Genomic DNA, 14,538 nt, shown 5'->3' with positions numbered 1-14,538 from the left:
GCAGACAAAAAGGGGAATTAAAGCAAATGGGAGCCATTCCTAACTAGCTATATATGGACTTTGGGGGGTGGCACCATAAATTGCTTATAAAAATGGTTGTAGACTCCGTTTCTGGAAAGTGAAGCCAATGAGGGAGTGCCTGAAACCTGCATTGTCTGATATATACAACATCAGTAAATGTTTTCATATGGAGTTTAAGGTCTCAAGCCCTAGTTTCAAGTCCTCTTTAATACAGCATGATGTTATTTTTTTTACATTATGGTCCCATTAAGAGTAAAACAGACACTAAAGCACCGTGGGCATTGGGGAGTGGATATTGTGTGATTGACAGCTAGTAACGTCCAATGGGTGCTGGTCCAGGTGGGTTTGCATTATCCTTGAGCTCCAAGATGGTGCTGCCCAAAATACAAAATTCAGGGTAAATAAATGGGTCACGTCACAGTGAGTTGCCATTTGGTGGAGGCTGAAAACAGGGACTATGCCTCAGTATATAATTGAAGAAGACAGTGTGAAGACATTGATAAAGTGTAACTGAAGTGCAGGAAGGCCAATTTGCAGCCATCATCCCTGCAAACATTTGCCCGGAACATTCTGTTCTGAAGCTCTGAATGGGAAATATGTTGCAGTCTGTTGTGGAGAGGCACGAACATGAACACTTGACGGATGATTTTCCATACCATTACTCTCCTGTTGCCTTAAGAAAATGTCACTTGGTTCTGCTGGATTGTTGTTGCATAACTATCTACATTTGCTGTGTTTACCATGGCAACAAGCAACGGCTGTACAGGGTATTAAAGAAATGGGATAAAGACGGTCTTCCTGCCTCCTGGAATAGAGTGTGACACTGTGCACATAAAACCCTATAAAAACAGTTCCCGCTGTGAATTAGGTACATGCGTCTGTGAGGTGAAGTGGTGAACTTATACAAGTTATTGCTTGGTCAGGCCCGTCGGGTCAGGGATCCTGTCTGAGTTCATGCTGAAGTTGTGCTATTTTCATTCCCGCTCTTCGCACCAAACATCCTTCGTTTATTCAGCGTTGACTAGGTAACCCTAACCCAAGGACAAAATGTGAAAAAGGACCAGTGTCTCTCTGAGAAACTTTAATTCCGTCTGTCTGATTGTGCAAACCAGCGAGGAAATGTTTGTAACAACAAACCCCTTTTACTGTCAGTCAGTCGCCATTGTTAGCACTCTGTAGTCGTCAATTGCTCGTTTACTCGACAGAAATAGTTTGAGACTAAAAGGAAGTTTGCAGCAGCCGAAGTTCAAATACACCCAAAGCTGAAGCATATTATTTTAAAGAGGATGAGCCTTTCAGTTAATTCTCACTGCTGCATTTTTTTTCCCCGAGCATAAAACCTGATAAAACCTTCACTCCACCTCTTTGTTGTTTTCTTATTTCACTCTGCAGCAATATAAAGGTCTGAATGCTGCGAGCTTCAATGTGTGAGTCACTGTGAGTAAAATAGACACGAAAAGAAATAAATTAAGTTACCTTCAAGGAGAATGTCAATGTCGTCTGAAAACAGCGCTGTGGGCAAAGAGCTGCGGATGGTTGTTTGGATGTATTTTGATCTAAATCTTATTTGTATCAGCACTTGTTCCTGGAGACGGTGTTATGTCGTTTAGATATGAGATATGTTTTGGGGAACTTTTTTGCTCAGAATGCTAAATGCTTTTCACGGTCTGTCATGAGCGTGATTGTCCAGATATGAGTGCAGGAGCCAAAACAACCCAGACCCGGAACTCCAGCAATAAGCACGGGACAGAGCACACACGTCATAGCTAATATTGGTGCAGCCTAGTTATCGGGAGAAGATGTAATCAGGGTTATTGTAAACAGGATATTACGTTTACATGCATCGACACCAAAACTGAATTCCTGACTATCCTGAATATTAACAGGATATTGATGTGCAGAGGAACACGCTCTGTCACAGCTGATCAGATGTTCTCTATTGCAGTGTGGGCACGGCTCCCTGCTCTCTGCTCTCTGTTCAGTGGTGCTAGTGAAACTGCACCCAAAAGCCATTTTCAGGGGCAATGAGCCTGCTGAAGACAGAATGAGCTCTGGATCCACTTTGACTCCGTGTGACTGAAAAGTCTCCCAACTCTTGAAAGTCCTTTAAACAATGTTTTGACTTTGTACCTGTTAAAGTCTCCTTCATAATGAATGGTCGTACTCATTTTAGCTGGAGTGGCAGTGGACAAGGGGAGGCACTCTGAAGCTTGAGTGAGGCCATCTTTAAGGAGACATGTTCAGGCTCATAATTTTGATTTAGGTTATTACTTGAAAAGACTTGCACTCTAATGTTAAAGGCTCTAATTTTCACTCACTCATACTGTCCATTGCTGCAGCTCCTCTTTTCATCCTCTGTCTGAAACGCTTGGTTTTAGCTCCTGTCTCTTCAAGACCCCTCTCCTGAAGAATTTCATTCTGCTCCGATTGGCCAGCTGGCCCACTCATAAAAGATAAAGTTAGACGACATGAGAGCCCCCCAAAAAGTAAGCCAAAGCGTCTTGATGCCCCTTCTATATAAATGAATGGGACGTGTGTCGTATCTTTCTTCAAAAAGTTATTTGATGCAATAAAAACGAGTTGAAACATCATGATTGACAGGTGAGACTGACTCATGATTGGTCGAGTGCGTGGATCGCTGGGACCTCACTGCTGCGGCCCCTACTGCGCAGGCTCCGGCTCCAAATGTGCAAAATGGTGGTGCTCGTATCCCGGGTATTTAAGCTTCATTTCTGGATAGTTGGAGGACGTGGAGTCGTGTCATCCATCACAGCCTATGGTGGGACTCGGCTCTCGCTTTACCTGGCTTTGTTAGAGGGCATGTAAGACTAGCTGCTAGCTGTGCATTATGCAAATGTGGAGCATTGTGATGTCAGAAGCAGAGTTTTCTGTGGGAAGGAGGAGCTCCCTCTACCGCGGACTATGGGGTTTTATACACAAACAACACACTAGAGGAGAAAAAAAACTGAAAAGCCTAATACGTCTCCTTTAACGTTTCACAATGAATGTGTTCTGCTAAATTCCTCTCAACAGTTCTGACATCAAAGATTTTGTAGCCTGGGAGGTTTATCGCCATCTTTGACCACTGGTAATTTCTCAAAGGCATTTCGGCAACATAAAGTCTCCTGTTTTATCCAAATTGATTTTCTCATCACCGCCGATCACCGTGCTGCTGGCAGCATTGTCGGCTCAGAGCATTTGGCTCAGCTTAAGGTAAATTCATCCCCCCACTAAGAAAAGCACTATATTTCTGTGACTCATTTACTTGTCAGGGACTAGAGAGAAGAGATCAAGAGAAATGAAAAGAAAAGGTGCAGGAAGGAAATCAGTGATGTATAGGGGGGGAAAAAGAGAACGGAAGAAATGTAGGAAGCTGGAAGTGGGCGAGGGAGAGAGTAGGAGAAAAGGATGGAGGAGAGATGTGCTTCGGGAGCGGAACATTATTTAGACTAAATGAGGTCAAGACCTTGAGATATACACTGAATCTCAAATGCTGCATTCGCGGCTCGCTGTGCATTTCCGTGCTGGTGTGTGTGTGTGTGTGCGTGTCCATGTAGTCAATAGAATACCAACAAAGTCAATGTCATTTTTCCTACACTTAAGCAGCAATAAGGCTTTATTTATTCAGTATAACATGTTAACACACACACACACACACACACACACACACATACACACACACACACACACACACACACACACACACACACACACCATTAACTCCATCACTTTCTGCCCGTATCCTCCTCTCTTCCCACATTGCTTTCCCTCTCTTTCCTCCTGTATCAATGCGGGGTAATAAAGTCCTCAAAATGCTTACCCTAAGTTGACTGCACCTTCCTGCATCTTTGCTCCAATCAGCTGCCTCTTATCCGTTGCCCTGGTAACAGACAGCCAATGATAGAGTGGATCAGAGAGCAAAGGTGTTCAGCTAATGTGGACTGCTACATCACTGTCTAAATAACAAACACACACACACACACGTGTTGAATGTGGTATTTTTTGGTAACAAGTACTGCACACAGAATCGCAGCACTGTACCCTCCTCTTTGATAGTTCACTCCGCAGCCAGCATTGCTCTCAGGTTTGTCAGTGGCCTCAAACAGATGTGAGACCATGAGGTAGAACAATGTGAGGCCGACACAACAAAGCCCTCTCGGAGTGGGTGGCGGTGTGCGAGGCTTTTGGTCTCGACAACAGCGGCGAACATGGAACTATCTCGCCCTGACATCGAAATACCAAAGCAACAGAGGGAGATGAAAATTGAATTTCAGTGATCACAATCTCACTCGTGTTTACCCACAGCGCCACAACAGAGAGGAGGTTTCGACGATTCTCTCTCTTATTTCTTGTAAGATGTGTATTTGTCAGTGCAGCCTGAAAACCGTAACCTTGTGTTTGTCTTTGATGACGCCAGAGTGTGTGTGTTTAGCTATTACTCATGTTGTAGGGACATTATGGGGACTTGTCATCCTTATGAGGCCACAAAGAAAGTTCCCTAGATCTAAATCCTCAAGTCCTGAAGTTTGGTCCATAGGTCCAAGGTTGGGTTTAAAAGAGGCAAGTAGTAGACATGATTAGCGTCCAAGTGTGTGTGTTTTTGTGTGTGTATGTGTGTAGCCACTGATTCAAGTGCTCAGAATACCACTGTGTTGTTCTGCTCCGCTTACACCAACACCTGTTTTCTCTGTGTGTTCCAAGTAATTGTTCAGTATCCATGCTCTCTCTCTCTCTCTCTCTCTCTCTCTCTCTCTCTCTCTCTCTCTCTCTCTCTCTCTCTCTCTCTCTCTCTCTCCATCCATCCATCCATCCATTATCCAAAATAATGGCTTGTTTCCTCTGCTCTCTGTGTTGTTTCTAGTTGGTGGGGTTCATCTACGCCTGCTATGTGGTCAAGCTCATTTCTGAAGAAGAGGATAGCTGTAAGTACACAGTCATAAACATGGACAATTCACTAACAATTAATCTGCAGCTCCTCTTTCTCTCCACCCTGGCTCGCCCTGTTCTTTATTCTCTTTGTAATAGTGCAGCAGGTTTGAATGAAGCCGTCCTGGACTGACAGCCTTTACAGATACTTCAATTCAATGTTACACTTACAGCCTCCAGGTTTCACAGCTGCGCTCATTCATTTTCAGAAATAAACGGAGGCATAAAAGACAAGAATGTGAGAGTGGAGGACGATTAGAGCTGCGTAGATTCACGCTCAAACAAAGTTTCCTTTCATCTGTACGTCTCTCCCACAAACGTTCAACTACCATCAAACATAGAATAGAGCCTCAAAGAGCAATAACAGATATTCACACACCTATACACTCATCATTTACCTTTATTCAGCCTTTTATCAGTGCATCAGTTCATCAACTGGAGCGTGTGGAATGGGAAGTGTGCAGTTTTTGTAGTGAAAGGAATCATTGAGTTAATTGGAGGCATTTTGACAGTCTAAATGAATCGCATTTGAAGTGCACCTACCAGTAACAAATGAGGAAAATGAGGCAAATCAACACGTTGTTTCTGTGATGCAGTCGCAGTGTGTGTGTGCGTGTGTGTTTGTGAGGTCTTGAATAAGCCCCTTTACCTGAGCCAGTTAGTTATTCCACTTAAGTACTTGCAGCTATTCTGCAGGGGAATCAATAGCTAAGCATGTCTCATTCAACACCGGATTGAAGATGCTCTTAACGAACACAGAAATATTGATACGGTAATAAAAGCAGACCGAGAGTAGACAAGTTATCCTGCTTAAAGCAAATGGAGGGTTGAGTCTGTCGAAGGATTTTAATTTATTTCCTGAGCAGCAGCTGTTATGGAAGTGTAAAACTACACTGGAAGAGCAGCTACTTTCTAAAGGCTCTTTATGTGACAAACAACCTCCGTGTTCATCCAGGTCACAGTAAAGTATTAAAGTTTATGATCATTAAAGTTAAAGAGCAGTTCACAACACTAAATGTATTCCACTTTTATCAGTTATTTATGACTTATTGAGATTCAGGGTAGATGGAGAGATTTTGAACACTGAACACATTTGAATGGGCTTTGTGATGACAAAAAACCTCAACTGCCACTTGTCTAAATAATTACTAACTAACAGTTATTATTATGTTATTCTCTTTAATGGATGTATTTTTGTTATTTCATATGACATCTTTGAGAGAATTGTATTTGACTTTTAGGTTGGTCCATGTCCCATCCACTAACATGGAGGAGGCAGAATGTATGCCCTAGACTGCAGCCAGCCACTAGGGGGCGATCAAGAAATATTTTGCTTCACTGTCATGTCATCCATCTTTACAAACAGACAATGGGAGTAACCAAGACCACACAGTGAGACTTGGGGAAAACATTCACACACTGATGAGCGATAATAAGCTACATGAGTCATTTTCCTTCCTCCCCTCATGGGACAAATGTTATCAAAAGGAATCAGGACTCAAATTGAGGTTTTGGGCCACTAATGAGGCTTAATGAATACACACACAATGGTAGCATCATGTCAGACGCGTCATTTTCACATAATGATAAGGATCATTTTCTCCCGAATAATTTTGTGATCCATTGTAAACTTCATGCTGCCGAGTGTTACCCTCTGAATGTGGCCGTGGAAAGTGGCCGAGCAATAATGCAGTGTGGGAGACTAAACAATAAGCAGGGAGCTCAGTAGGGAAAAGTGCCTTGGGCGAAGAAGCAAGTACTCGCTGAGGACCGATGAAGACTTTAAGTTGCTGAGAAAGCTAATTACTCTGATAATTATTCTGAGCATGTGCAAGTGTGAGTCCGTCTGTGTGGGGAGATTAATCATTATATTCAATCTTATGTCTCACAGCTATTCAAATGTGTCAGACAGTCTCACACACTCTCGTGAGCACATAACCGACACACGCTCACCCTAAGATTACTAAAGCAATCAATCCTTGTGTAAACAGATGTGTTTGGGATCTTTAGTCAATAGCAAAAATTCACAATTTAAAAATGAAAAGGCATCGAATGGGGCAGTGCTAAAAAAATTCTGATATCATAGTGATGCCATGATGATGTCATTACTACCATATAATCAGACAGTATTTCTCAATCTATAGAAGGTGTAGGCCGTGTCTATAATCCTATAGAATGCAGAGATACCTCGAAAATTGCATATTTGAACCATGCATGACATCATCTTCTTTGTGACTTCTTTATGACGTCACTTATTATATCACATAATTTCATGAGGAACCATTTTCTGATCTCCATAAGCTTCAGATTGTCTCTGTAACCCTTTTATTTGCTGAGATATCTTGGAGAATGTGTTTTTGGATAATTTTTTTGGTTGGCCTATGACCTTGACCTTTGACTAATCAGCTCCAAAAGTTAATCATCAGGAGATACCCTCCAATTTAATATTCCTTCCAAGTTTGGTGAAAATCTGTCCTTTCGTAGATGAGTTGTTTTGGACACAATCACACACAGAAAAGGTAAAAGGTAAAGGGACTTTCTTTCCGATTGTGTTCAAAGGGTCATGTGTGGCAGAAACTCTGCTGAGACTATTTCACAACAGCATGACTCAGCAGGAAACAATTACCGTTCACACCGGGTAATTTCTTCCTCCCAGGTATTCACACAGTTACGCCCGACTCGTTCAGGAACATAACAAAGAAGGGCGGTCCACACAACAACCAGTTGAGTAAACGAGAAAATACTAAGGATAACACCACATAAGAAATATAACATTCACTTATTAGTCAGGATATCAATGAAGGATCCACAGCCTGTTCTTTAGTACACTCTTCGAGAAAGTGAGCAGGATTGAAAACAATTAAAAATGCTCCTTTCACTTAGAAGTTTTCTGTCTGATGCATCTGACTCTGTTCCGAGACATGAAACTCTTCCCACCTAGCTTTGCTCCTTGTACTTCAGGGGGCCGTTTGGCACTTTCATCTGGTTCTTCACATTCCAGTTAAGGTGAACTCACATCCAACAGCGATGGAGCGTCTTTTCCAAACCCTCGCCGCAGCCAAGTCATTTCCCAGGATAATTTGTTCACTTTGAATTGCCAGCAAGCAACAGACACACAATTTCTAATTCACTACAAACCAGATCTGAAACTATGCAAGGGCAATAACCACAGGAGAACTAACCCAATGTTAGTGCAGAGGACTTTTGGCCAGTAGTGGTATAAGTTAAGAAAGTAAAGGAGCCATCTTTAACCAACATGGTTTATTTAGGCTCCAAACAGGTGAGGTCCTTCAGAGAGGTGGGAGGAAGTCAGGTGATCAGGAGGAACCTGAAGGAGGGAAGCAGAAACAGGTCAAATCAAGGTTGTCACAGCACAAAGAAGCAATACGTAAAGACGACAATAGCTCTGCACTGTCTGTCTGAACAACAATTATTAGCGTCGTGATCATAAACTATCACTCTACTGCAGCAGTGCAGAAAAACTGCTAATAGACAAAGATCTTTTGTTTTGTGTGAAATCAAACAGATACGATTTTGACACTTATATTAGAAAGTTATCTTAATAAATCCAACAGAATTCAAAGAAAAAGTAAAGTATGACAGTAGCGACACCTCCAACACTTTGATAAAACAAGACAAACTATCTTTATGCAAAATTTCTAAATACATTTTTTTGAAATGTTTCTTCAGTCGTATGATTCTTCGTATGATTAAAAATGTACTTGTTTGCATTTTTTCTCTTCTGGTAAACATGTTTGTTTGCTGTCTTGCTGAAAAGTAAATAGAGTGTTATTGATCTTCTCATCTAAATCTTCAAAAGAAAACAAATGTTTCCCAAAATGTTAAACTATCCCTTTAAAAGGATACATTTTACATATTTTTAATTTATATAAGTTATGATGTTTTCAATATAGGCTTATTCAAACTAATCTGGGTAATCTGTGCACCTTTTTACATTTACATTGCATTAACAGTGACTCTCATCCCTGCAGTGGCAGCCAGTGGATGCTGCTGATCAAGGCGAGGAAGTGCCCTTTTCTGAGCTGTACAACATCAAAGTTATAAAAAAAAAATCATATCACGGCTTCCTCTCTTCAAAAGTCCAGACTCTCAGCCTCAGTCGGTGGGAGGCAACCACCTGCTGGCAGCTCCACAGCGCGGGAAATATGTGCCGCTATCCTGGATAATTTAGGAGTTAAGCGTATTCTCGAGACATAAATATACAGCTGCATCAGTCTTAGTCTTCCTCCTTTTAAATGGAATCAGATTTTCAGTGCGGGATTTGTATGAAGATGAAGCCAGATTTTTCACTGGAAGCCGTTTCATGCCGACAACTCTGATTAGCACATAGGCAGAGGCGGTGATTCTTGTACAAACAACTGTTGAGATCTGTGTAGGTGTGGGAGGCCTAATGCAGTGAATCATCTGTGGTGGGAGGTTCCCACATGAGCATACATCCTCTCTAATTAAGTTTGTTTGTTTGTTCTGTTTGTTTGTTTCGTGAAGTTGATTTTATAGGCGGGTTCGACTCGTACGGTTACCAGGGGCCTCAGAAGACCTCCCACCTCCAGCTACAGCCCATGTACATGTAAGTTTGGTTACTCTCCATCAGCATGTCTGTGTAAGTGCTCAGTGTAAATACTTCACTGGTGGTTGTAATACATGAACACATTAGCCTTACATTCATTATATATACCGCTTATCCTCTTGAGGGGCGTGGGGGGAGCTGGAGTCAATCCCAGCTGACAGTGGGTGAGAGGTGGGGTTCACCCTGGTCATCCTCACAGGGCCAACATACAGAGACAAACAACCATTTTCACTTACTATTGTCTAACAGTGTTTTAAGACTTTTACAAGTCCTTATAAGTACTTTGTACTTACCCTCTCTCTCTCCCTTTCCCCCTCAATTATTAAATAAAGGCAAAAATGCCCCAGAAAAATATTATATTATAATAAATAAACAAATAAAAAGCTCACTGAGCCCACTCACAATGTTCTTCTCTGGTATTTGACTGATCGTTGATGTAGACTTTATCTCCACCTACTGGTATGCTTGTTCACAGCCATTTTTGCAGTTCCCGCCTGGACTGGAGATATTTTGTAAAACGAAGGTCGTGTGGAATGAGAAAATATCTATTCGAAAAACACACTTTGTGTCTGAGTCTCCAATTAACCTAACCCCAATCTGCATGTCTTGGACTGTGTGTATGAAGGTGTAGTATCCAGAGAAAACCCCATCAGACACGAGGATGCAAACTCGATCTAATCCGATCTTTCCAAACAGGGAACCTTTTTGCTTTGAGTGCAACAAAATCCAGTTGTAATCCTGCTGAGCAAAGAAGTTGACTTTAGTTTTTGAAGTGTGGGAGGCTGACATATCTCTCGCTCTTAAATCCAACCCCACCATCAACAGCGAACTGTGTTTGGGGACTAATTTTCATCAGTGTTTGATACCTTGAGGTCTGCATAAAATGATATAAGCACATTTTCACTGCGTCAGCACAAGGTCTCACCATTTATCAGCCCAAGGTCTCATCACTTATCACTGCTGTAGCGCTTTTATCACTCCCCTCACACGTCGCCAATAATGGTGGGGTGTGTAAGGAAAACCGTTGTATCCTCGATCTCGCTCAAGCTGTTTTTCAGAATCAGCCGTTAACTTCTTTACCCCACAGTGAATGGAGAGGTATCCTCCAGAGGATTAAGTGTTGCGTTGTGAAATGGATTGTGGTTCAGATGGGTTTTATTTTGTATCCAATATGGGGATTTCCTGACGGTCAAACCTCGGATGCCAGTTTCGACAAGATCCGCAGTTACTCTAAGCCCAAAGATCCAGTAGGACAACACGAAATCAGTCTGAGTCTGGGCTCCGACGGCCCTGCATCAATCTCTCAATCTCGCTTTGTCCTGTGGAGAGCAAACAATACGGAGAAAAGCTTCCCCACTGTAACAAACAACACGGCAGAATAATGGTGATTCCATTGATGTGCGGCCGACAGGTCATCGATACCTGTTTTTATTAGAAAGAAAAGCCGGGGCGAATTAGAGAGAGAGATATGGTTGAACGTGGAGAAAGAGAGAGAGAGAGAGACGGACAAAGAGCAATTGAGATCAAGATGGTCAAGAAATAATAGCAGAAAGAGGGAGGGAGAAGGAGAAAGAGGGGAGACAGGATGATGGGAAACACAGAGTGATGGATGAACCGTAGGACTAACCAAAGGAGAAAGGCAATAAAGGGCCATTCTGTACTTTTATACGTCCCCAGTGGAAGCTATAACATAGATCATAAATCATCGACCCCCAAGATAATGGCTGCCAACACAAACACACACTCACACAAGAGCTGGAGTACGGATATACATGTCTACAGTATGCACACACACACACAGACGGGTTGTGCTTATAGGCACATTAATGTACACACACATGAATATGCGCACACACACACACACACTCACCAACACAAAGATCATCAATACGCTATCATTGTTCTCCAGCTGTTGTCCCTACTTTGGTGTTTATTGGCTGCGGCCACAGGGACCAATAAAAGGGCATCAGCTGTGTTCCCACCTCACCTCTCTCACACACACAAATCACATAAATAATGCCACAGCAATCACCACATCCAGATTATTGTAGAGATATGCATTTCTTTGCAGTGAAGCATAATTCATAGCACATACAAATCATTTTTTTATTTCTGTGTCATGCCAATTCCTAGGCCCCATCCTTTTTTTGTGATAGTAAAACACCCCTAATTTACAAACACATACATTGTCTTCTGCTATTATATATACTAAACAAAGCAGGAAAACAATAAAATAGTCTACGACTACTAATAATACTACTACTAATAATAATAATAATAATAATAACTGATAATAAAACAATATTAACAATTCAGAGATGAAACACTTTATTCTAATAGAGATGATGATGATGATGATGATGATGATGATGATGATGATGATGATGATTATTATTATTATCATTGTTATTATTGTTTTATTTTTTATCAACAGCAGTAGTAGTAATCATTTAAGAGGCACTGGATTATTTTCACAGTATTATCATTTAACTAACTAACCCTATTATTGACATTTATATTTCTATTATCACAATTGCAGTAAATGCCGCCATCTCATGACACACTTAAATAAATAAACGAAATACTGTTAAGTGTTTTATCCCTCTTGAACATACTTTTCATTCGTAAGAAGAACAATAAACAATATCCTCACAATAAAGGTACAGAGAGTGTCTGTAAAGCTCTGTCATTTACACTGTGTCAACACCGATTATGGTTGTTTGGCGAACAAACAGACAAAGCTATATTCTTCTTGTGTAGTATTCAGCTGTATCATTTTGGATGGAAGGTATCAGAGAGCCAGTATATTGACAGAGTGTTAATCGGCCTATTGAGTGATATTTTGTTCCATAAAATACACAGGACAAGTGTTATTATGTGTTTCACAGTGACTTTATCAAGGACAATTCTGAGCAAAGCACGGCTTCACATTTCATCCAAAACTCCTGAACCTTCAGTGGTTTCAATTATACATCAACAATCTCAAGTACCTTTAAAGTTAGATCAAATATATTTCTCATGTTGTATCGTACAACAACGTCACAACTTCACATAAGCTGCTTTCAGACACACACTGAAATCAAACCAGCGTTGATGACGTTTTTAAACACAGAAACTGCAAGAATACAGATATCTCAGAATGAAAACGAGGTGACATACACATAGAAGACCTGGAATTATAGGATCTGGTCACACATACACAGATGTGTGACTTACCAGCAGGATAGGAACAGTTGCACTTTAAGAGGTTAACATAAATTTTATCATGAATCTATACTAAAGCAATAAAAGGCTTTCTGTCAATACTCAACAATGTCCTCTCTTCCCCTCCTCTCCTCTCTTCTCCTCCTCTCCAGGTCAAAGTAAACCCAGGATACACTCCAGGAGTGCTGCCTTACCAACCACCACCGCTCAACATCCTGCTTTTACTACTGCTTTTACTACTCCAACTGTTTTTAAGAGTGAGACACACTCCGGTAGACGGGATACAATGACACTCAATGACCCCCCCCCCCCCCCCCCCCCCCCCCCCCCCCCGTAGTAAGGCTTCCCTCATCTGCCTGCCTGTTGTTTTTAATTGCAGTTAGGTTCCTGATGATACACTGGCCTCGTGTGGTTGGACGTGGTAACTGCAGGATGTATGTTTTTTTCAGTTGTTTTCCTTACTCTGGGTGACACAATGTGGAGCCAATGACTAGTCTCTCCTCTTGTGCCGCTGGATATCTGCACAACCAAAGGGATGCAAAGAGGGCGCAGCTCTCCGGTGACGTGTTTTCCTCAGGCTTCCAGTGAGAATTTCTGCAGTCAGAGAATCGTTAACATGGAGCCCTGTTCCTTCACACTACTATTGGGATATCTTAGCAGCTCTCAAGTGCAGATATGCGTCACCAAAGAGTAAAACACCCAGAGAAACATCCCTGTGTGCACAAAAGAGCCTGTTTAACCGTCTCTGGAACTCTTTGTGCCTCATAGATTAGACACTGCAGGACTTCAACTCCACTGGCTGAGCATCTCTGTCAAAAGATCGACCGATCAAGGAATGTCAGACTTCATTTTTCTATGATTACTTCACGGTGCATTTGGAGAAGATTTTCAGCGAAGATGGAGGCTTGATGTGAGAATCGGCTGGAGTCACGATCGTCAGTACACACCACACATTTTCCTCTGAATGTTAAATATCATCACATACAGTATGTGCATGTGTACAGCAGACACATACACACAGATAGACCTTAAGAAATGCATATGTGAATACACACATGCATGAAGACACACACACACACACACGCTTATAACATACAACCACTTAACTTTTTTAATGTGAATCTTAATGTTTACAACAGACAGAACGACTGAGAGACAGGCAGGAGGTGAAGAGACACTTTTTAGCTGCAGCATCCCAAAAAGGCCAGTGGGTGTTTTCTCTCACAGTAGTTTAGGACAGGACCGTTGTTCCAGACGTGTTTCTTCACTGTCTTAATATTTTGTCTTCCATCCAAGACAGACGGGTAGAGGTACATAGAGACAAACCGTGACAGCCGCTGAAGAGCAACCAAGGTCAGGCAGTAGTTTCCCCGTCCACCTCGGCCCTCTTGGAGACATCTCAACCAGCTCTTTCAGCAGCATTTTCCCCATAAAAATGCTGGAAGCCAGATAAAACTGTTCAGCCTTATCATCTGCAGCATCCAGCTCTTTTGAATAACAGAAATAGCTCAAACACAGCCCAAATCATCCACAGGCAATGCTCACATATAGAGAAAAACACACCTTCTACACAAATGACAATCACAGTCAAAGCGGCCTGAGTTTCGTCAAGGATTTGAAATTCTATCTTAAAAAATTGAACGAAAAAGCTGAAGAGTATTGTCGTCGTCATGTGGGAACAGACGCCTCCAACTTTGACAATTATTCAATTGTTTATTTATCATTGTTTATATATAATGCAACTCAAACCCCTGGTGAAGGAAAGGGAAAAGACAGAGGCTGTAACGATCCACCCTCGC

At 41.8% G+C, this 14,538-nt stretch overlaps 1 protein-coding gene across 1 annotated transcript in view; it reads left to right on the top strand.

Moving 5' to 3' along the window:
- Window positions 1-14,248, top strand: part of nkain2 (sodium/potassium transporting ATPase interacting 2) — a 79,414-nt gene extending 65,166 nt beyond the window's left edge. The window contains exons 5-7 of the mRNA XM_034580940.1: window positions 4,883-4,943; window positions 9,454-9,535; window positions 12,892-14,248. Coding sequence (XP_034436831.1) covers window positions 4,883-4,943; window positions 9,454-9,535; window positions 12,892-12,901 — 153 coding nt within the window. The 3' untranslated portion in view covers window positions 12,902-14,248. The remainder of the gene's footprint in view (window positions 1-4,882; window positions 4,944-9,453; window positions 9,536-12,891) is intronic.
- The last annotated feature ends 290 nt before the right edge of the window (window positions 14,249-14,538 follow it).

Source organism: Hippoglossus hippoglossus, chromosome 24 (assembly GCF_009819705.1).
Source record: "Hippoglossus hippoglossus isolate fHipHip1 chromosome 24, fHipHip1.pri, whole genome shotgun sequence".
NCBI classification, from domain to species: Eukaryota; Metazoa; Chordata; class Actinopteri; order Pleuronectiformes; family Pleuronectidae; genus Hippoglossus; species Hippoglossus hippoglossus.
This window is presented reverse-complemented; position numbering and strand designations above follow the sequence as displayed.